Here is a 25,432-nt window from a genome sequence, read left to right on the forward strand (position 1 = left end):
TAAAAAAATATTGTAGGGCGCAAAGTGCTCCCCCGGGAAACAAACTGGTCAAAATAAATAAGAACTAAGAGTTCAGATTTTCACGAAATTATATATTTTTAGGTGACAATTGTTTCGACAACACCGTGTCTTTATCAATTAATTAATGTTGTTGAGAGAATTTAAGTTCAATAAAGAAGAAGTATTTAAATCTAATTGATCGTTAAGCAATACATTTGAATGTCTCATTTTGTTAATCTCCATGGCTTCCAATAAATTTAATTTTCTACTTTTTGTGGCTGCATGTAAAATATCAAAATTGTAGTAAAAAATCTGTTGTTCTGTGTTTAAGTCTGTAGCATAATTAGAATCTAGACTATTGTTTTTAAACGCTTTTTATGTTTGTTAATGCGTTTCTTGAAGGACCTACCTGTCTGTCCAATATAAATTTTGCACTTGCAAGCCAGATTGCTTAATACTATTTTTAGACCAAAATTATTTTGAATTTAATGGACAGATTTACATCTCTAAGGAAGGTTTGGTTAGTTAGTTAGACGCAACCTACTTCAGACGGCACACATCCTCCCCTCCTATTTATTCACCTTTGGTTAATCATCGTCGTGGAAAATCCTTCAGATAGACAGCTATTCGGCAGATTAAAAGTGCCTTCTGCCAAAGCACAAACAGCACTCGCTTATACCGCGCTTTTCACGTCCAGGGTCGGATCCAGCGACTAATAATAATAATACACGCTAGCCGAGGAAAACTATATATCATTCCCACTAAGAACAGTGAAAGACAAAGTAGCCGTTTGGAACGTAAAGGAGCTCCATCGACGATTTAGACAGGACCTAAATAAGGAAAACGTTGACCCGGAAGCATCTCTACAGTGGATTAAAACAGGAAGTCTGTACGCCGAAACAGAAGGTTTCATGTTCGCTATCCAGGACTAAACAATCAAGACTAGAAATTACCTGAAGTACATAATCAAGGAAAATATCCCCAGTGACCGATGCCGAAAATGCAATGAGAACCAAGAAACTATAGAGCGTGCCCAAGATTTGCCCCAACAAAATATTTGGAGAGACACAACAAGGCTGCTGCAATTATATACCTGGAAATCCTCAAATCCCTAGAAATCACTCCTCCAAACGTATAAACCTCCCACTGTCTTTGAAAAGGGACAGATAAAAATCTACTGGGATAAAGCTATTATTACAGACAAAACAACACTGCCTAACAGACCAGATATAACAGTAATAGATAAACAAACTCAGCAATACTGATAGATTCTTAATACGCCACTCTCGACAGAAAATTACAACAAAGAACTTAATATCATTAAACAAATTGCACTGAACAACAATTCCAGACAACAGTAAACTCTATTTATCCGAAACCTAATACAGAACACGAACAATTTAAAACAATTACATACATAGGAGAACCCAGTGAAAAAGTTTCAAAATATTTGTCAAAATATGGTTTAAAAATTGCTTTCAGAACTAACAACACAATAGCAAAATTTTTAAAAAACAATAAAACGAAATGTCCAAAATCTCAAAAATCAGGTAGACAGGTAGGTCCGCATTAACGAACATAAAAGAGCGTTTAAAAACAATAGTCTAGATTCTAATTATGCTACACACTTAAACACAGAAAAACACGTTTTTAACGACAATTTTGATATTTTGCATGCAGCCACAAAAAATAGAAAATTAAATTTATTGGAAGCCATGGAGATTTTGATAAATGGATTTTCATCAAGTAAAAGCCACCTCAGTTCAATTTAAACAAACTGGTCGCGCCTCTGGACGAGGCAAAGAAACGATGTGCAGGCATCCCGGCGAGTTCCCCGATAAACGCCCAAAAACATCAAGGTTAAATGGCGCGAAATAAAAAAAGGAAGGGCCCATAAACAATCCGGCCGGGTTTGCCCGGAAAGGATTATTATTTCGCGGTCCGAAGGAAGAGGAAAACCCCGTCTTCGAAATTACGACCCTACTCTGTCTTTTTCCTTGCCGGCGGCACGTAACGCGACGGCGACGACGTCCACGCGCAAAAGGTCACGTCTCGGCGAAATGAAGATGTCAATTTCGATACTTCGCGCCCGTCAACTGGAGAAAATTAACTTTTTTATCAACCGGAAGGGTCCGGGAATATGACGTGTCACCGGCAGGTTCAGAAGAAATAAACTGTGTGATGAAGGAATGCGGTATCGGTTTGCTCGATACGTTTGTCGAGTCTATATTCGCACGGGAATTATATTACGCGCAGCTGGATGATATACCGAGCGAGCGGCTTAACAGACACACTGTATAAAAAAACCTCGGAGAGAATGTATGAATGTATTCCCGCATATTTGGAAAAAGAAACGTCCCAGGTATAGGCTACAGCTACGCCGGTGCTACGATCGCTAACCTTATTTGATGATGATTCTACGCTACGTCATTGCTACGATGGCTAAGACCATATGGAATGATGTTATTCGACATAGTTCTTAGCCAGTCTGATTTTTATCACAAGTTTTCCACGCTTGACAGCAGTTATTTGTTCTGCTTCTAAGAAACGTTTTTTCAATGGTTTTTATTTCAACCCGGCCCTAGGAAGAACGCTAGACGTTGTTACTACGCCAGTACCACTGCCGTTACGACTATTTCGCTACTATTGGTACAATGGGAACCAACCAGATTTCTTCGGACTAAACAGCGTCTCCAAGGAGACCTGTAATTGCAGGTTGTAAAAGACCTTCAAGTTAAGTACTTCGAAGCGACTCTACGGACGATCGGCGACTGTCGCTACGCTGCCGCTACGACGGCTACGGTAGCGGAGAAATTTGCTCGCAATTTCGCGAAAACTTTAACCGTATCGGCGTTAAATATGGATTGCGTCGGATTGTTACGATCGCCGTAATAACGTAACGATCCAGGATCGGATTTTATTGACGCCATAAAATTTTAGCGCGTCCGCGGCGTCGTTTTATGGTGACTTTATCGCTTAAAACTGATTACTTTTCGTTTGTGTTCGTCGTCGTCGGGGGGACAGTTGCGTCTAAAAAGGTCGTCCGTCATCGGGGCACCTGGTTCGCCGGAGACGAACGGCGTCTCTTTTATTTTTTAAGCATCGAAAAGTTTCGGCTTATCGAGGTCGTCGAGAACAATCCGAAGGCAATTTAGACCGATTAAGGCCAATTAAGAGCGACGTTAAATCTTTTAAGTGCTGCGGGACAAGCCCAGCGACGACAATGTCGTCGTTTTCCTGCAGCTCTAAGAGCAAAACACGAGGACGGTGTCGATGATGATTGTTTTACTCGTCCGACCACACCTTGCAATAAAATTCGCCACCCTCCCCAAATTTCTTGCGCGGAAAACTTTAATATCCGATTATGTCGGGCCTTCAGCTGCCCTGGGGCGAGGTTCACCCTCGTCGGAAGCCGGACGGACAGGGCTCTAAGTAAGCAAATTTGGGGTGCCGATATACACAGCTGCCGGACTCTTGTATCGATTACGTGTTTGTTCGGGATAGTTGGTTTTCGATGGGGGATACGTTTAAATAGGTTCCCGATACCCTCCCGATTCGATCACTAGCGATTTTTCCGTCGGAAATGAGCCTCCAAACGCGCATATGGCACGACATACACCCACCCTTCGGCGAAGGTATACGCCCGTACGGTGCCGTGTTTGTTGACCGGATAAACTGCGGTCTCTGCGTAACGGTGGGGTGTCGTAGTACGCGGGCGTGCTACGAGGGGCGGATGAAAAATGACGTCCGCCGTCTTGATCTCAAAATAAACATCGCAAGTACACAAGTACCGGACAACGACTGACCTGCTTCGAAAGTATGAAGTATACGGAAAGTAACAAACCACAATTATATCATAATTTGAGAGAAGATATAAACGAAGTAGACATTGGTGCAAAGCATAATAATTGATGAATATAGAGGATGAAGGTGTGTGTTGACTAACATTGAACTACCTTATGGAAGTGTATTCAACACATGGGTTTTAGATTTAAAAAAATTGACAAAAGGCAAGTTTTTATGGAATCTTTTAGAATTCGGAAATGGCGACTGGAATATCCAGAAAAAATTAGGATTTACAGAGAACAACAAAGGCCAATTATTTATTTGGATGAAACTTGGTTCGACACTTATGATACCCCGGAAAAGGGTTGGGTTGACTCAACTGATAAGTGTCTGATAAGTGTAAAACAAACGCGCCATCAAAAAGAGGTAAAAGAATAACTATTTTGCATGCTGGCTCGATAGATGGTTGGATTCCAAATGGACTTTCTCTGTTTGCAGAGAATATTAAAGATTCTTCTCTGGATTACCATGAAGACACCACCGCTGATTTATTTGAAAGTTGATTTAAAAACAAACTAGTTCAAACATTCCTCCTAATAGCGTCATTGTAATGGACAATGCAAGTTATCATAGTAGACAGTTGACTAAAGCCCCTTCCTCATGTGACACAAAAGCAACAATCCAAAACTACATGTATATTAACGAAAGTGTGATGAATACTTTTAACTTAAGGAATGCATAATATACAATGAACAGTGTAAGACGTAGTAGTGTGAATATTTTTCGATAAGTATAACAACCGGACCCGAGAGTTATAATATATAATAAACACGATAACAAAGTATACTGTATACTGTAAAGTACCGAGAAACGTAAATATCTTGTCGGAGACCAATCTAGATGTAGACCTTTCGGAGTAGCCCCGGTAAGGCCCACGACCGCTCTCTCTCTACCGTTTCGAGAGGACTTCTCCCTTCTCCTTCCCTCTCGCGGCAGCCAGTTCGCTGCCGGCGGTACCCGTGGAAGCACGTTCGTTTGTTTTCGCGTCACGTCCCCGCGGTCGATTGATAAAAACCGATTTTACGGTTATCGGCGTAATGGCGGCGGTACCGTCGCCGTCGACGTGATTGTGCTCCCTTTTTTTCTCTCTTCCTCTCCACGGACACGGTGGCCGACCAAACGGATTCCATCGAGATGGTTCTGCTCGCCAAACACGGTCAGTACCGTACGCGGATGTCTGGATCGGCCGCCGAACCCACCGGACTTTGTTTCCCCGGACTTCGCTCGATATTCGATACTTCCGTCGCGCTTTCGGCTTATACGGGTGACGTATTTACTTTGGGAAAAATTTGTTTACCAAAGTATCACGCGCGGCGGGCATGTGGCTCCCAGATTTCGAAAAACCCCGTCGAAGATTACGACGAATCTTAAGCCGTCGAACAAAAACAATTTGTTCATCGGAGCCCAAGGTTAAACGTCCGGTTATCTCGCGATGCGCGTCGCGGTCACCGGGAGCAAAGTCTGTCGTGTTCGGAGGCCGATCCCCTAAGAAAAGAAGAAATCTTTTTGTACCGGTCGGTCTCGAGTCTAATTGGATTATTTTTTTTTAAACCGATTAAGGGATATTTTTCAAATCGGTCGGAGAGCCGTAAAAAAAAATGTTTAAGCTCCGAAACGCCGCTTAAATATTCGGAATCCTGGGTCAGATGCGCGCCGAGGTTGTTAACGCGACATCGAACGGGCAAATTTCAAATTACGTGCCGAGATTACATCTTAATTAGGGTCCGAATGACCTTTTAATTGGGGACGACAAATTTTTACGGATGTTTTTTGAACGGCCGTCGACGTTATTATACAAGGCGACTTATTTTATTCGGCATTAATGCTTAACGAAAAATTACGAAAGTTTAATGGATGTCGTTAAGATTTAAATGTGGAAGGCGCTTTTAGTTTGCAGTGAGTATTCGATGGCTGTGTAAGGATCTGTTTTTCAATAGTTTTTGGCGTTATCAATCTATCTACAATCTAGTCCCTTTCTACCCGTAGGGTGAAAGGGTGACATTTTTTTTCTTCTTTAACTAACGATAAAAAGTTTCCAGTCATTTCTATTTAGTGCCAAGTTTTTAGCTTCTACCCATGTTGGTCCCCTCTTTTTCAAAATCTTTCCCAATGTGCTGTCCCACGTTTCTCTGGGTCTCTTCTTCTGTTCTTCTGTCTATGGATTCCACCTTTAACTCTTATTATTGGCTCGAAGTACTCCGTAGAAGAGCTTTTGATTGGTTTTGCTGTCTGAGTCTAATTTATCGCCAAATTCGTTCCATCTTCCTTTTTTAGACTGTATTACCATATTTTTTACTTTCGTTCTTTGTTCTTTGTAAAGTTCACAACTTTGCTGCTTTTTTTTTCCCTAGTTATGCTTTCCGTTTGTCCATACCATACTGTCATTACTATTTTGTTTGTTTATCCCGTCTCTGGCTGAATTAGGTATCGTGTTTTGGTAAAGTTGCCATATTTCCTCCAAGACCTTATTTACTAGAGTCTCTTTGAGTCTCTTGAGATTTATCGTTTATCATATTTCTATATTTCAGTCTGTAAGACTTGATTGCTATATATGGCGTTTGGAGTTCTTCATCCTTAAAAAAATGTTACGAGACTAGGACACAAAATTTTGCTAAGGGGGATGATCCAACAACAGTTTTGATAATTTTCATTACCACGAGTTAAACAGTCTTGTGATAATTTTCATGTCAGCGTTTTCGCTGGTAGTGTATGTAAATGGAAACACTGTCAACTGTGCAAATATTGGAGCGACATTTTGTTTTGGTGTCTTTGAAGTTATGGATCTCAAATAAATGTACACGATGATTTATGAATAGTTCTTACCATTTTCATTTCCATTATTGTGGCACACCTCCTACAGACAGTATCGGTTTAAACAGTCTTGTGATAATTTTTGCTGCTGGTAAATATAGACACTTTTTTCGATCACTCTTTTGTAGCAATATTATTTCTATGCAGACGTATTTATTCGATTTGTAGAACTAAGTTCAGCCTGTGCTTCGAGACGAAGTATTCGATCATTGTCCTTTGGAATTATCGGCGTTTGTTTGACCAAGTATCCGACTCCGAAGATCAATTCTAGCGACACCACGTGCGAAAGTATACTAAGTATTCGAATCCCAATATTTCTTCAGTTTTTCAATAACGCGACAACTTTATGAAGAAAAACTCAATTCGTATCGGCGACCAAAAAAAGAAGTATCCGACCGACGTAATTTTAAATTTCGCTTTCCCGCCGAAGCGTAACGAACAAACAGCGCATTTTCGTGACGCTTTCGTCGCAGCCTCCATTATTCGACTCTCTCTCCCATACCCATTTTCGCGGTGTTATTTTTTGTCGAGACGCCGCTTTCTGTTCATATCCGCTACTCTTCGAAGCATAGAGGATGGAGACGTACACTTTAAACAAATATGTGTTAATTTACCGACGATCTCCGATGTGAAAAAAGAATAAAACAACTAAAAGGCCGCCGCTGGATTTTCTTTCTCTTAAAATACTTGACGTAATTTAATGAAATTGTGATTTGATCAAAATTCTCTTAACATATTTAGCTTGTTACTTTCGAGAAACCGATCAAATCGAGTTTGAGTTTAACGGTCATCTCAGCTACCATTTAATTTGCGTGATGTATTAAGCCAAGACCCTCAAGACTCTACTTAAAATGATAATACCGGCAACAAATAGCTCGTATACACATCGAATCGCAAATTCGATTTATGCTGCGTAGAATGCGTCGGATGCGACACGCATACGGAATGTTTCGGGTTCAAACCCCGTTACGGGTCATTTTTTTTTTCTCTTTAAATATTTAATTTTATTATATTTTTGCGTCGTGACTGCCGAAAATTTGTGTAAATTATTGTAACTGAATTTTTTTAGGACTACAACTATAAATATTTTTCAATTTGGGAGAAATATTTATTTCTTCTTCCAGCATGGGTGACGGATATTGAGTGATAGGTTTTCGGAGAACCAAGTATATCAAACTAGGTTTCCGACTGTGGTGGCTAATGGTTTCTCGCATGTTCGATAGTGATCGAGATTTTGCTTAATTTATCAGATGGAATCCAAGTTGAACACTTAAAAATAAAGGGAGATTTTCCGGCTGTTTTTCCATAAATTTCCTAAATTTCAGACAATCTGTATAATGTGACAACCAGCACGGGTTTTCTCGGGGTAGGTCCACCGTGACTAACCTGCTGACTTACCAACTGGATCTGTTGGGTGCTTTTGAGAAGTCTAAAAACGGACTTTTCGAGGGCGTTTGACAGAGTTGGTCATGAGCATCTTGTTCGTACGTTTCGGGCCACGAGATTGAGTGGTACTCTGGTTGAATTTTGTCACAGCTTTTTAACATGGCGTACACAGCAAGTCCGAATCAATAATTATATTTCTAGCGAAATTGTGGTGTGCCTCAGGGTTCACACATAGGTCCAGTTTTCTTAAATTGGTTTATAAGAGATCTGAATGATGTGGTTCTTTATTCTGAACATCTTGCGTTTGCAGATGATTTTAAATTTTACAAAACAATTGAATCATTTATGGACGCTCAGCTTCTTCAGAGCGACCTTGATAACGTTAGTTCGTGGTGCAGAGAAAATGGCCTGGATCCTTCAAAATAGATATATTACTAACAATACAACGATAGAGTGTGTCACCAAAGTTAGGGACCTTGGACTCATCTTTGACAGTAAACTGACCTTTTTGGATCAGCTGGAGGATATTGTTAACAAGGGCATGAGAAGTCTGGGTTTTATTACCCGTAATAGTACACTATTCTCATCCGACTGTTTTAAAACCCTTTATTGCCCTTTAGTTAGATCTACACTGGAGTATGCATCAGTAGTATGGTCTCCACATTACAGATGTCACATTGATAGATTGGAGACTGTTCAGAGGGCATTTCTGAGGTCCCTAGCGTATAGAGCGGGTATAAATATCTACAATAACTTTCACTTTAATTATGTTCTGGTATGTGAGCCTTTTGGGATAGATAGTCTGAAAATTATAAGAACCCACTCCGTTTTTGAACGGTGTATATAACTGTCCGGCTCTCCTCCAGTCCATTGATTTTAACATCTATCAAAAACGTCAGAGCCCCCCAATGTTTTGTATTCCATTTCATCACGCCAACTATGGCTATTTTTCTCCCTTAACTCGAACCTTGAGTCTTCGACAATTTAAGACAAAATTGAAACAGGTGGTTGATTGTTGCTGTAATTAGTGTGATACCGTTTGTTTACTGTTTCTTACTTTGTGTTTTTATATGTTTTATATGGTTATTTAAAAAGCTTGTTATCTAAGTTGTTTTTTTGTCATGTTGCTAATTATGTTATATTTATATTGTTGCTTTTTCTTTGCAAATTGGCTCAGCCGTTGAAATAAATAACCGTCACCTACGAATTTAGGTAAAGCGGTGGCGACCGCGGCGTACGTGTCCGCGCCAAAAGAAACTCGTCGGGAATTTTAATACGACCATTAGACATTTAATCCCCGGAGCCGTAACACAATGGCCGACGCGTGATACTTCAATGGCGACGGGGACCTGTTCCCGGCGAGATTTTTCACGCCGGTTTCCCCGAACGGCCGAACGTAATACGACGATTTCCCAAAACAGAAAACGCGTTTTCTTCGCCTCGTAACAGTCAACGGCCTTTGCGGCACAAATGGCGTGTATGTGTACGCCATTGTTCGTTCTCGTATACGCGTCGCATCTTAAAAACAAGCGTGGGCTTTAAGTAAACATACACCGGTCGGGTTGGCAACCTCCTGTCCCTCTCTTTCTCCTTTTTTAGCTCGACTTTGATATACGACCCGATTTTCTAACCAGCATCACCGACGTAATTGCTTCCGTTTTAATCTTCGCTAGAATTCGTGTAGATGTTTAATCGTAGCGCGCGTTTACCGTTGCGTCGAGACTCCCGCGAACCATTTTGGAAATGTATTGATCAAGTGCGGCCAGTTTATTTTCATAACAATTTAATTGGCTGTAACTTTTTTCTTTTTAGAGATATCAAGGTAAACAAAAAAAAAAGTGGGTTAGTAGCCAAGTTTTTTCCAAGTGACGTATAAAACAAAACACTATCAATTTGTATACATATTGTATATGTGTTTAATAGAATATCTTATATATTATATATTATATATTAGACAAATAAAAATATGTTTATGTTTAACGTTTTTTTACAAATACAGACAACAGTAAACTCTATTTACCCGAAACCAAATACAGAACACGAACAATTTAAAACAATTACATACATAGGAGAACCTAGTGAAAAAGTTTCAAAACACTTATCGAAATGAGGTTTAAAAACAGCTTTCAGAACTAACAACACAATAGGAAAATATTTAAAAAACAATAAATCGAAATGTCCAAAATCCCAAAAAATCAGGTGTCTACACGTTGAAATGTGGATCTTGTCCTAAAATTTATATTGGACAAACAGGTAGATCCGTCAAGAAACGCATTAACGAACATATAAGAGCGTTTAAAAACAATAGTCTAGATTCTAATTATACTACACACTTAAACACTGAAAAACACATTTTTGACGACAATTTTGATATATTACACACAGCCACAAAAAGTAGAAAATTAAATTTATTGGAAGCCATGGAGATTAACAAAATGAGACATTCAAATGTATTGCTTAACGATCAGTTAGATTTATTGAACTTAAATTCTAGCAACAACATTAATTAAGGTTTTATGGTCATTTTTCGGTATATATAGTACCAGGTAGTTTGTAAATATTACATTTGATAAAGACACGGTGTTGTCGAAACAGTTATCATGTCATAATATATAATTTCGTGAAAATCTGAACTTTTAGTTCTTATTTATTTTGATAAATGGATTTTTATCAAGTAAAAGCCACCTCAGTTGAATATAATATAATTTAAATTTCGTAAAACTCAAAAACCAAGTGCAGAACAATGTCAAAGGAGGATGCAGTTTTGTTTGGATTTTTTAAATAAGCATAATGAGAGTAATAATTTTCTGAAAAATATTTTATGGACTGATGAAAGTTCGTTCACTACAGGAAAGGGTTGTAATAGACAAAATACGCGATATTGGTCTTTGTCTTAGATGGGCATATTTTGGGTCCGATATTTATAGATCAATAACTGGACATCATTATTAGCAACTCTTAGAGCATCAAATAGAAGAATCTACATAAGATTTACCCCTAAATTATATGGCAGCAAGGCGATGCCCCTCCTCACAATGTTGTGCAAGTTATACCCTTTCTTAATATGCAATATCCCAGGAGTTGGATAGGTTTAATGAATTTTCATGAGCAATCAATCAGTTAAGAGACAATCCGGAAAGGTTACTAAATGCAAGATATAATACAATTACAATGTGTTCAGGAAAATAGTGGTCAATAACAGTATTTAGAATAGTTAAAGAATTTTTTACTTGAGTGTGTCTTGATTTTTAGTGTTTTTATTCTACTTTGATTTGTAAATAATTATTGTTGTTGCAGTCACGGCACTTGCCGATGTGTGAAAAGCGAGTAGATTAAAATATAAAGTATGTTACATCATAGCGACTATAGCGAGAACGTGTTCTGGAAAATGGAGTGATAATACGGAAAATGTAATTAAAATTAACTAAAAAATGGATCCCATGTGTATGCAAAGTATCTAGAGAGTATTTAAAATGAACTGAAAATGTGTATTAAACAATGTATACAAAGTTCAAAATATTGACGGAATGTTGGCCATAATCTACATTAATCAGAACGATGTTGTGGAACAATGTATGCGAACTATACATACATACACGCCCACGATTCGACCGAACTATATGGAAGATTTCTTTTTCCTTGATGTATCCCAAGCATAATTCCATTTTTTTTATTAGAAATCAACTAAAATGTCTCCGAAGTATATTGTCTATAATCTAGAAATATATCGAGCAATGCACGTAAAGGACGCTGTTTTTATTTATTGCTACTGTGCTTATTGAAAAAGCACGAAACATGTTGTACTATGTTTATAAAGTATCCAACAAATATTTACGATTTAACCGAAGTGATGATTATTCGAAAATTTATCCGTAAAAAATGTATTCCAGGTACCATTCGGAAAATTTTAATAAAAATATTCAAAAAATGTAGACAGTCTGAAGAAATGTAATCCTTGATGGGGAAAACTATGAAGCATAGCTTAAAAAACTAAGTTTACTTGCAATACAATTATATTAAATTTTTGCGAATGAGATTGATGAATTGTTCGGACATTGACTAAACATGTATCCAAAGTTTTCAGCAGTGTACGCAAAGTATGCCGACATTTATTCGAAATCTACCGAAAACATAGTCCCCACTTTTGCGAGAAAACACTCAAACGTTTAAAACGATCTCCTTCCCCAATTAGCTGGATCCCCGGGTTCGTTTTTGACTACCCGAAAACGTTATCTAAGTGCTCTTAATTTGATTAAGTGGGACGCAGTCGATTTTAACGCGGCTCGTGAATAATTCATCCGATCGTTTCAGAAGTTTGCAACAAAATTTGTAACGTTCTGCGAGTCCGCAGCTTTCGGTTGAACTTTCGTACTAATAAAATTGCCGATCGGGATAGGGGAGGGGTATCAAAAGAAATGACATTTCCTTTGGATGTAAAGGCCGTTTAGCGCATTCGGCAATTAATTGGTCCTTCGAGCCGGATCAGATCCAGTTGAAATTTTTCCGAAGTGCAACAATCGACAACCATTTACCCAAAATATATTGAATATTAATCGACGAAAAGTACCTAAAAGTACTTAAAATAGGTACATCAAGTACATTCCTGTTACATATAAAATGCACCACGAAGGGCACGTCAGATGGAAATTGGTCATGCGCAAACATTTCAATGAGATTCCCTCGCAGCCGACGCTGACTGAGTGGGCAGCGCGTAGCGGTTTGTTGCACTCTTATTGCACAAATTCCAGGATGGGGTGAATGTAAGTGGTATAAAGTCTGCAAGCCATACAAGAACTAGGATTTTTAAAAGTCTTTTTTAACAAAAATAACGCGTAGAAAAAATATAGTATGCAACACGTTCGGTAAACTTTTTAACTCACTCGTTTATTAAAAACTCGTGAGTCTTCTTCTTCTTCGGCCTTTAGACATCCCTGGAGATAGGCCTCTTCCAGTGATTTCCATGCCAACCTTTGCTGTGCGGTTTGCATCCAGTTTTTCCCAGCATGTCGTTGAATGTCATCTATCCATCTCGCTTGAGGACGCCCCACACGTCCGCACTTGTTGCATAATATACTATTACATATAATACACACACTGGGCTGATAGGGCGGTAATTTGAAACATCCAGCTTATCACAATCGGTGTTACATTTGCGGATAATCACTGGGTCCGGGAGTGTGGCAAAGTCCAGACATTTTCTCAAAAGCACAACGGCACACAGGAGCAGAATATTGTTTTAACTCAGAAAGAGTTTTTTTCACGTTCTCTTGGTCACAGTGAATGTCTTCTGATAAATTTAGATTTACAGGACCCTAATAGTGAGACGGTAGGTTAGCTGGTTCATCGGCAAAGTCACTAGCGAAATATGAAGCGAATTTATTGGAAATGAAGTCCTGGTTATAGCAGACCTCTCCCGAGGTACCTCTAATGACAGGAAGGGATACCTCAGACGAATGCTGACTTCGACTCTATAATCTCCAAGGATAAACTGTTACCAGTAGAAACTCTTCTGTGCGAAGCAGAGCCACACCGCGCGGCAATTTTTCGGCGATTTCTCGGTGTAGAAGCGAAATTTCACCCCAATCAAAACCGCATTAAACCCCCAACCGCCTCCCGGCCGCGGCGGGTAGCTTCCGACACGCGATGAGAACATCAGTTTTATGTAAGTCCACACCTTTTGCGTATACGGGGCACGTTAACCGATTATTATTATTATTACGTACCGTTGGGGTGGCCCCGCCCGTTTTGGCTCGCGATCGATGACCACGCACACCCGAATTCCCCGATTAAAACGTCGTTGTTTACATTTTTTCCCCACGTCCCACCTAGGCCGTTCATTAATCATCGGCGGTCTCGAAAAATCTTTCGTCTTTCGGGCGGGGGCGGTTTCCGCACACGTACGATTCGGCGACGTATCGATCTCGCGCCCCCTTGAATAATGTACGCCATTATGTACTATAGAAGTGTGCGTCTTCGCGGCCCCGTAAATTATGATATATTCGACGTACGTATAGGTTAGGTGGGAAAGTGTGGTGGGAGGTGTGCGGAGCATAAAAAGCACGTCGATGACAGGTCTACGACGACGCGTTATATATATAGGCGTTCCGGTCCCCTCTATCACTGCCGCATATCAATAACGGGCACCCGTGTGACGTGCCGCAAACTTTTTTTGGTCCTTCGAGCCGGACCAAGTCGAAATTTTTCCGAAGTGCAGCAATGGACACGGAAATATGCTGTTAAAGTCTGTTCATAGATACAAGAAAGTGACTAACTGATACGAATTAAGGAAGGACCCGGGCAAGCTGTAAGAACGAAATATGGCCGAACGGGTCCGTACTTTGCTTAGAATTTAATTATCTGGGGTTTTGTTAGGAAAGATACTAAACAATATTTATTCATTTATGTATGTATTTATGTTTAAATCTAAAATAAAATTACTATTTTTATTACCTACTTAAATTACTTAAATTTATTCACATAATATATCAGTATCACTGTCGCTATCATCGCCTGTTCTAATTATTATTTGTTCTAATATTAAAATGTTAAAAACTTCGGTTTCTATAAGTTTGAGAACATTGAATTTAACACGGGGAAAAACTTTGTTACGACGAATGGCAGATTTCAATTGGTGCCAAACATGTTCAATGGGATTAAATATACAGTAGTAAGGTGGGAAGCCTTAAAACTGGATGCTCTAGATTTTTTGCATAATTATCACAGACGTATTCTTTTTGTAGGTTCAAGCTTTGTAGAACCTACATTAATTACTTTTTGGTATAATCTTATTGAAAATAAATGTCGTTATTATGCATGTAGTTTTCGATTGTTGCTTTTGTGTCACATGAGGAAGAGGTTTTAGTCAACTGTCTACTGTGATAACTTGCATTGTCCATTACAATTACTCTATTAGGAGGAATGATTGGAACTAGTTTGTTTCTAAACCAACTTTCAAATAAATCAGCAGTGGTGTCTTCATGATAATCCAGAGAAGAATCTTTAATATTTTTCGCAGACATAGAAAGTCCATTTGGAATGCAACCATCTTTAGAACCAGCATGCAAAATAGTTATTCTTTTACCTCTTTTTGATGGCGCGTTTGTTTTACACTTATCAGTTGAGTCAACCCAACGCTGTTCCGGGGTATCATAGGTGTCGAACCAGGTTTCATCCAAGTAAATAATTGGCCTTTGTTGTTCTCTGTAAATCCTAATTTTTTCTAGATATTCCAGTCACCATTTCCGAATTCTAAAAGATTCCATTAAAACTTGCCTTTTGTCAATTTTTTAAAATCTAAAAGTCATACACTTCCATAAGGTAGTTCTGCCACATTTAACCTGGTTTCATCTTTTTCAAGCCTCCTAATTAAGATATCTAATGCAGGCATGCTTTGTTCCTCGTATAACTGGTAAATTTTACGCCGTATTATATCTTGATCACTTTCAACTACACTCGAGAAAATGTCAGCATCGCTTCTTTTTTTCGTCGCTGAAATGGGATTATTCACAATTTTCCATACAGTTGATGTTGGAATTTTCGTCAATCTGGCCGTTTCTTCTAAACATGCTTGCTTGCTGGCACCACGTTCAATGAGAGTCAAATAAACATTGTTTATAACGAAATGTCCAAAATCCCAAAAGTCAGATGTCTACAGGATGAAATGTGGATCTTGTTCTAAAATTTGTATTGGACAAACAGGTCGATCCTTCAAGAAACGCATTAACGAACAGAAAAGAACGTTCAAAAACGATAGTCTAGATTCTAATTATGCTACATACTTAAACACAGAAAAACATCTTTTCGACGACAATTTTGATATTTTACACACAGCCACAAAAAGTAGAAAATTAAATTTATTGGAAGCCATGGAGATTAACAAAATGAGACATTCAAATATATTGCTTAACGATCAATTAGATTTAAATACCTCTCCTTTATTGAACTTAAATCCTCACAATAACATTAATTAAGGTTTTATGGTCATTTTTCGGTATATATAGTAGCAGGTAGTTTGTAAATATTAAATTTGATAAAGACACGAAAAAATTTCGTGAAAATCTGAACTTTTAGTTCTTATTTATTTTTACAATAACATCTTCTTTTTCGTTTTAATTTTCGGCAGCAGCGTAACAAGCAATTTTTGTCGATTAGAAAAAATGAGCTTTTCGATCGCCTCCGGGCGTTGAAAACCTTTACAACGGTCTTTACCAGTAATAAGCTTCAAACCCCCGCCGAGCTGGTAAGGCGTCAGCGGCAATAAAACTATTACATCGGGGGCGGACACGCGCGCCGAGCGCCATTTTTTTCGATCCCGACACGAAAGGGAATTAACGGTGTACAGGTCGTAAAACTGCCGCTCCACGCATAAAATTCCCCCAAAGAAGGCGAAGGGTCGTAAAAAAATTGAGTTCAAAATTGGCGGATGCGACGGGATAGCCGCAATTAAAACGTTCCTTCCGATCGTCACGCTTTTACCAATTTGACAGCTCGGCGGCTGTTTTTTTGCGGAAAACGCTTCTTTTTCGGTGCATAGAGAGTGGGTTTATCGCCTGAAAACATGATGGCGATATTGCAAGATGAAATGGACGAACTTGTTTAGTTTTCGATGTTCGGATTTTTGAAAATAAAAAAAAAGTGGTATGTCGACGACCCCGTAAAAAGGAATTAGAAAGAGATACGGGTCACGTAAAACACCGGCAAACGGAATTTTAATCGAAGACCGAGGCGACGACCGGGAGGGCAGAGAGAAGCCCTTGGAAAACGCGACTGTTTTATGTCAACGAACCCTCGACGACGACTATTAATCCGACGTGAAACAGCCCTACAGGGTCCGTTCGATCCGGCGAAATTAATTTCCCGGAGTGGCGTTGTTCCCACTTCTGAAGTGACGAAGTACGGTCGTGGTTTCGATACTTTTTTTATCTGGACGGTCCGAACTGTTTATCCGCCTGTCACCGACATACGATCGGATTTAATTACAAACCAAATGGTTTCGATGTATACGTAATAGCCCGGCGCAAAAACGAATCGCTCAGTGCTCCGTTCGCGTCAGTCCTTCGATCTCGAGACTGCGCCACATACGTAATTGCGCGACGATCTAATAAGCCCGGGGGGTTATTACGTATAAATTAATACGTTAATTAAGCGGGTGGGTTATACTACGGGATGCAAAACAATGCGTTACATGTAATTTAAGGGCTCCCGGGGCTGTTGCCGCAGCAGAGACTTCGAAAACCACCCTTCACTTAGAAGACGCTCTTTGTGACGTAGGCGGGCTACAAAGCTCTCTCCCTTCGTCTTTTTAATATAACCCTATTCAGTTTGGAAAAGAAAAAACGAAGAACAATCTTCGCTTCGCTTAAAGCGGGATTTAACCGGCCCCAGCTTAATTAACGCTATACAGAGTCAATTTAACGTCTCCCTTTTTCGTCGCCCGTCCGGCCGTCCGAATTTGCATATTCTAAATTGACGTTTTAAAATTCGCGATTCAATCGGGTGGGAGGGGTCGTTTCGCACACTTTCCTCTTTCTGGTCCTTCGAGCCGGATCGCAAAATCGAAAAGTCGATTTTCGGGGTGGAGGAGCAGGTCTTGGACGCGCGCGGAAGTCGTACGAATTTAAATGGGCGGAAACGCTCATTCGGAACATCTGTCGTTGAGGAATCGATACACGCGGGCCTACGACGCGTTGCTACAGGCCGTAGTTTGCATGGAAAAGTGCGATTACATAAAAAAAAACGTCAAATATTACGCAGACAAATGTCCGCGTCGCCAGGCCGGATTTCCGGCCTAATTAGGGTTTCCCCCGGTAGAAATAAAAAGACGCGTAGCGTAAGAATTATATACATCGCTCATCGCGGTGAGAAGGGTCGCAAAGGTGGGGGGCGGCGGAAAACTTACCCGGCTGACAGCCTCGTTCATCATAAGAATGTTGGGGAGTGTCGTTGTCGAATTGAATTTGAATAATTCCGTTCTTTACTTGACAAAGTGGATGTTCAGGTATACTGAGGCGTCCTTTCACGTTCTCAACGGGGTCCATTTTTTGTTTCGTTCCGCTGAACGCCGGCAGCTCAACTGCTAATATTCTCCGGGGTTCATTTTTTTTTATGATCGTACAAGCGGGATTTAAAATTTTTCCCCGCTACAATACCGCGAAATAAGACGCAACCTACATCAGACGGCCCACGTCCCCTCCTATTTATTCACCTTTGGTTAATCATCGTCGTGGAAAATCCTTCAGATAGAAAGCTACTCGGCAGATTAAAAGTGCCTTCTGCCAAAGCACAAACGGCACTCGCTTATACCGCGCTTTTCACGTCCGGGGTCGGATCCAGCCACTAATAATAATAATAATAATACACGCTAGCCGAGGAAAACTATATATCATTCCCACTAAGAACAGTGAAAGACAAAATAGCCGCTTGGAACGTAAAGGAGCTCCATCGACGATTTAGACAGGACCTAAATAAGGAAAACATTGACCCGGAAGCATCTCTACAGTGGATTAAAACAGAAACTCTGTACGCCGAAACAGAAGGTTTCATGTTCGCTATCCAGGACCAAACAATCAAGACTAGAAATTACCTGAAGTACATAATCAAGGAAAATATTCCCAGATGCCGAAAATGCAATGAGAACCAAGAAACTATAGAGCGTGCCCAAGATTTGCCCCAACAAAATATTTGGCAAGACACAACAAGGCTGCTGCAATTATATACCTCGAAATCCTCAAATCCCTAGAAATCACTCCTCGAAACGTATAAACCTCCCACTGTCTTTGTAACGGGACAGATATCTACTGGGATAAAGCTATTATTACAGACGAAATAACACTGCATAACAGATCAGATATAACAGTAATAGATAAACAAACTCAGCAATACTGATAGATTCTTAATACGCCACTCTCAACAGAAAATTACAACAAAGAACTTAATATCATTAAACAAATTGCACTGAACAACGGCTATTACAGATAAAATTATAAATAAAAAACAATTCTAAATGGCAAAACTTAACGTTGAGTTCGACCCTGTACCGTTGGTTTTTCAACGGGTTTTTCGCCCCCGCTCCTTTATTAAACCGAAGGGGAGCGACGCCCTTTTGTGTGCATGTATTCGCAATTAGGCTCGTATGTCCTCCACGCGTGCGAGGGAATAAACTATCTAGCCCGAAGTTTCCACAATTTAAAAATGTATTTACGACCCTAACCCTGACGATATTTCGGACTGACGTCAAACGGCTTTATGTATAGAGATTTAACAATCCTTCCAGCACCATCCCGAAATTTAATAGATATTTATTATATATCCTTCAGTAAGTTTACAAAATCATATTCACTGTATTAAAGTGACTCCTACGTTGAGTAGCTAAGACATCTAAGCAAGCAAAAATCTTTTTTGTTGTCTTAAAAGAACACTGTCCCCAATCTATATTGTACTACCAAAAATATAGTGACGTCTTATTTTACAGCACCTTAAACCGCAGGGCTTCGCATGACCCTGGTAAAACGCATCCCAACAGATGTTTATTCTGCATTAAGCAGGTCTGGCCTGAGATGGACCGTAACGAATTTTTGTAGAAATTTGAATGTTTTATTTGAAATGTTGCGCTGCACCAAAATTTAGTTAATTGTGAAAAATGAATAATAAAAGTAGTACAGTAGCGATAGTGACGATTTTTTAAGTGACGGATACTTTATTATTATTATTATATTTAATATTTTTGTATGTATGTAGAAATGTAATGAAATAGAACGTAATAAATTGTTACTTTGTACTAATTTTTTTATGCACACGTTTCAAGAATTGCTCGGCGAAAAAGATTGAAAACATACTTGTTAGTGTAGGTAAATAAATTCCCCTACTCGGCAGGGTGTTGCATAAACCAAAGTTAATCACGGGGGTCGCTTGTAAAAGCACTATATTTCTGGTCGAAGTATATCAACTTCTTCCAATAGCTCTAATCCAATACCGTTACAGTGAAACAGAACTGAATTCTATAAAAACAGCATAACGCAGATAGTTCGGAAATGTCTACGTCTGGCTTAAAAGCGTTCTCTCCCGTAGGTAGGGTCGACAATTCAGGGCGGGCGATGGCGGCGGTAGAACCACTTGACCCCGTTTACGTCGTAATTTGTAACACACCCAGCGGCCATTGAGGTCGCGTTTAGTCGAAGTCGAACAATGGAAACAATGGAAAACGAAACGACAGGAACGTTTGCGGTTGCCCCGGGCGGGAAGTTGGAATTTCCTCCGAAATAAGAATTTTAAACGATCCCGGTGGATAAAAATAGGGCCTGGTTTTATGATATCGTACCCGCTGCCCCTCGCACACACACAAACAACAACGAGCTCGTCGATAATTCCTCGTTCGCTTTGCATGTTGGATTCACCGCGGATAACGAACGATCAGGCCGGGCAATAAAGTGCGGAAAGGCGCGTGGGCGCCAATGCCCCGCCCCCGTCACTTGTCGCCATCGAAAAACTGGTTTTACCACGCCACCAGCGGCGTACGTACGTCACAGGCGACTTAAACTGGCCACTGTTACACTAGAACCAGAAATATAGTGCTTTTACGAAAAATTGATAACAACAACTGCTGCTACTGATCCAAAGGTGCGGAGAAATCATTGCTCACCATCACCATAAAGGGGAAATTTTAAAGCTTAGACCATAACGTTGAATAGAGAAACTGCAACGAATGAGAGAGAATGCTGTCTCCAATAGATCCACAAGATCGGTCTTAGTTTTTAAAAGATATGTTTTATGCGTATACTCGGACCAGAATTATAGTGCTTTTATATCGACGCCGTCATTAACTTTGCCTGCTATTTATAAGACCTACTTAACGTAGAATAAACTGTTGGGATGGGTTTTATCACGCCCACTTGCGCTTCCGACCAATAGCGAGAGTGAAAGGACCGCCCACTGACTGTCTCACTGGCTCCCGCGCTGCTTAAGGTGTTCAAAAGTCTCGCGAAACGAAATCTGGCGGGTAAAGGGGACGTACCTCCCCAGCGACTTGTGTATCACCCGGAGAAATTCTACGGAAAAAGCGAAAAAGGGAGAATATGGCGGCCGAGAGGGATGTTACGCTTCCGTTGAAATAAAAACAAACTGCCGTTAAGGAACGGGCCGTCCTAAATTCCACTAAACAATACGTATGCAAAAATAACAACCCCAATAACGATTCTCGCCCGCCGTCGGGTATATCCGGGAACAGATTTTTCTTGTTTCGTTTTGTGGCGCGGGGCAGGGGGCGGCAGTAATGGAAAGTAAGATTTTCCCTGGCTTTACACCCGTCCCGAGTCCGTTAATGCGTCTCCGGGCGTTTGGGGAACATGGAGTGCGGTATATGTGGCGCAGGCGGTAGGATGCGGGCGGGAATCGGCAACGCTGTCTGAAACGGTCCGGGTCGGCCGTGGAAATAAAAAATACAGCAAAACGTATAATTAACGGTGATGCAGAGCTTGTCATTTTTTAATGCCGGGTTTGGATTTTCGCGCGAGCCTCGTCACGACCGCGCCGCGGGAGGATCACACCTGCGCGCGTTGCGTCATCGGCATTTAAAAATGGCGCTGTGTCGACGACGTTGAGACAAAAACATGTTCGCGCGTTCTGGTGGCGTATCCTCATCTTTTGATCCTTTAAGGAATCCTCCAACTCCGATATTACTCTCTTTACAATTCTTATTCTTAATACAATAACGTAATTGAAATTGTCCGACCAACTTACTTTAAGTATAGAGGTCAAACGTATAATTCGAACCTATAACTAGTTGCATGTACGCGATGCCATTAAACGTGGCTGCCTTTTAGGTTGTATCGGGGACACGCCATAGGCAGGGTAAAGGACGAAAATCACGAGAACGACCCCTTGTGTACAGGACCGACCCAATTATTTTCAATAAACCCGCGGAGGTTAAATCAAATTTCTTAATTAAAATCCGGGGTCCGGCACGACCTCTATATATATCTATATCGCGCGGGAACACGGCAGCGTTGAATTTATGTAGGGCGATTGTACGTATTAATTTTCCGGGGGACAGACTAATACGCCCAATTAAAAGTCCCATTCTGGGCAATTAATTAAAAGGTTGATTGATTAAGTTCGCTGCGACGCGCCCGGAAATTGAACGCCGAACCGGCGACACTCCGGAGACCGTCCCCGATAATACACCCTCCACCCGCCCCCCAGTCAGTATTTGATTTTCTCATCTTTCTCGTTGCTGTCGTCTTTCTTTGGTCAACTGTTTTTGGTGCCATCGTCTTTCGTCCTTTGCTTTTGAGTTTCAATAATCTCTTTAGCTTGTTCAATTCACGAGATCTTTCAAAGTCGTATCTGTCATTCATCGACCACGAATATCTGCATCTCCTTCCGTTTGCCTCTTGTCACTTTAATGGGCCAGCTTTCCTTTACCAACTTATTTTTCATTGGCAAGTCCTCGATCGTACTCATTCACGATCGAATCATCAATATTCGCTCTTGATTATTTTCTTCATTTACACCTTCGACTGTTCTTTGCATCTCGTCTCTCTTTAATCACTTGAAAATGGAAAAAATGGCCCACCAATAAGGCAGATGTAATCTGGTACACAGACGGCTCAAGAACCAAAGAAAGAGCTGGAATATATGAACCCAGAAGGATTTCTAGAACATAAGAATATTGTACAAGAATAAAAATTCGTAATGATACAATTGCGATCTATACTCACAGTCAAGCGACAATAAAAGCTATGCAATTCAACAAAATAACATCCAAGTTAGTTCTGGATTTTCATAATGCATTAAACCCGTACGTACGAGTACGAAGCCCACAAATGTAACGCAACCGCCGACGAAGTGACGAGTGAAGGCTCGTCGAGGTATATAATCCGACCAAACCAGTTGTAAAATCAACCATCACACAATGGACATGCCAGGATAAAGACAGGAGAAGGAATTCTTCAGAGGCCCATCGGCCAAATTTAGAGAAGACCTGGTAAGTGACAAAAGAAAGGCTGTAAGAATAATAGTAGGTCTATTGACGGGCCACTGCCAGCTTAAGATACGTCTAAGTAGTGAAAGAAAACACTGAAGAGGAGAAAACAGTATTATGTCAGTGTACGTTTCCAGCTGCTGTGCCTAACCAAACCAGAAAGCAATGGACCTACACCAAAGAGCCAGGAGTCTGACCAGGGAGACGAACTTCTATATCTATGGAGAGAGTCACAATATATCCTCAGGGTTGCAGTGACGGACAGGCAGAATGCTGGCACTCACAATCTGCGATCTGATTTAATTCTGATTTCCTGCCGTCTTTCTACCTTTGCTGTTGACGTTCAGACATCTCTTTTATGCTTACAGCCCCGTGTCATTTCCCTTCGTTCCGTGTTCAGTTTACATGTTGCTCTTTCAAAAGCAGATCTTTTGCTTGTTTTTCGTGCTGTTATTATTAACCTGTAAGTACTTGCCTAATTCTAACTATTCTAAATGTTAGAAATGTATATTCTATGGAGGAGGACGACCTGTCATTCTATCGTTGACAAGGACAATCTTGATGTCACTTGAACGGACTAACTTCTCTTTACTAGCTGCTTTCTCATTGCCAAATATTTCTTTCGGATTTGTTTTCTACTGCCAATGAAAGGTGCTGTTCTCAGGAGTTGTCATCCCTCAAATTTCTGTGCCTCGCACTTCGTCTTTCTTTAACCACTAGTTTTTGTTCTCTTTTGGTGTCCTTGTTTTTCGTGCTACAGTCGTGCAAGCACACTCCTCATTCTGACTGTCTGCTATATTTTGCCTTTGAACTTAAAAGATAACTTTTCTCACATCTCATCTTTTCGTGTTCAATTCACATTCAGTACTGATCCTCTATTACAACCCTTCCTCATAGAAAGAAGAGTGAGAGAGCTCTCTCGGGCCAGCTCCGCTTTATTAGTTTTTATTGGCTGTTTTCTCATTCCCAAATAATTCTATCGGATTTGCAGTGTCAAACCATCGAAACACCATCGCTCAAGTCAAATGCATCTTCCAGTTCGTACATTTAACTCTTTACGCGACAAGTATAAAAGATTAGCACGTCCTACCGTTTCCTATTTCGACGCTCTCGTCGCTCGCTTTATCTAAATGCAAACAAAATAGGACGTTATTGAACCAACGCTGTAGATAACCCGGCCTCCATATGCCGATCGTTTTAGGAATCAAATCCCGTAAAAGAACCTGGGGGGGGGGGATTGAGTTCATCGTCCAGGACTTTCGAGATAAAACTGAAACGGGCGCGAGCCATAAAATTTTAACGATTTTCTTTTCTCTACGATTCGGTATTAACGATTGTTTTTTTTTTGTTCCAGGTAAGAAAACGGGCGATGTGGTAGCGTCAGCGTCGCGACGCAAGAGTTTCAGGTTTAGTAAGCGAGCTTTTATAAATTACCGCTAGAGGCGTGTGTGTTCTAAGCGAGTGTTAAGTACGGGCTTTTTGGCTCGCTTCTGCGGAACAACCTACATAATGGATAACACGGTGAATCAGAAGACGAGACCATCTTAAAAGTAAATATATTTAACGACTTTGGGAGATTACAAGTACGAGATAATAAATTTTCATGGTTATGGCATCTCATTAGAAAATAACCATAAATGTTGTGGTACTCTGCTATTGTAATCTTTTTTTCATGTTAAACGCGAGATAATATAACAGAAAAGAAAGTCGGCAAATTCTAGTTTTCTTAGTTTTGGTGATTATCTACTAATGGTCGGGAGACGATAGCATTTCAAGAATTTTTTTTTATGATCTTCTTTTCCGTCTTTAAGCTTTTTGGCCACTAAAGTCCATGAGATCATACGAAAAATGAATTTAACTTTAGAAACTGCTCACCTCTTTCTATCTTTACGTCTTTATATATCCTTCGAGCGTATTTCCGAGAAGTGCGAAAATATTTTAAAAATTGCGGTAGTAAATTCGTTATTTACAATGGAGAATATATTATTGCACGAATTTTCTGATAATTCTGTCCAATTTATTATCTTGAAATCCAGAGATGGCAGCTCATCTATTTTCAATTATTTTCGCAATTTTTGATTCAAAAGTCTTAGAAATAAACCAGCTTTAGAGAAGCAACAATTTTGCCCCGGAGCCCGGAATATATTAGAGGCAAGTATTATTAATGACATGTAATTAAGGCCATACAAAATTAACGCCGCTAAACATAGGTAAAACCAAACTAATGGTCATTAGCCGACAAACCCGTCAAAACGTTCAACTTTCCATCGATAATCAACGGATCGAAACAGTAAGTGTCATACTTAACGGCAAGCGGAATTGCGATTAAATTTCGACTTGCGAATTGCAATTGCAAACATGGTTCCTCAAAATTAAGTCTTGAGAGGATTACCAAAAATATCCTGGACAGAT

The 25,432-nt window shown here is 40.2% G+C and overlaps 1 protein-coding gene across 4 annotated transcripts in view; it reads left to right on the forward strand.

Annotated features, from left to right (window-relative positions):
• The window catches only part of LOC132707139 (caskin-2), a 96,168-nt gene that overhangs the window by 30,337 nt on the left and 40,399 nt on the right, over positions 1-25,432 (forward strand). The window contains exon 1 of one of the 4 annotated variants that reach the window (XM_060678845.1): positions 4,786-5,002. The exons of 2 other annotated variants lie outside the window; for them this stretch is intronic. In XM_060678845.1, coding sequence (XP_060534828.1) covers positions 4,981-5,002 — 22 coding nt within the window. In that variant the 5' untranslated portion in view covers positions 4,786-4,980. Of the gene's footprint in view, positions 1-4,785; positions 5,003-24,552; positions 24,571-25,432 lie in introns of those variants that run through there. One more of the 4 variants, XM_060678847.1, reaches the window with a different exon arrangement.

The sequence above is a fragment of the Cylas formicarius genome, unplaced genomic scaffold (genome assembly GCF_029955315.1).
Source record: "Cylas formicarius isolate icCylForm1 unplaced genomic scaffold, icCylForm1.1 PGA_scaffold_9__14_contigs__length_23061073, whole genome shotgun sequence".
NCBI classification, from domain to species: domain Eukaryota; kingdom Metazoa; phylum Arthropoda; class Insecta; order Coleoptera; family Brentidae; genus Cylas; species Cylas formicarius.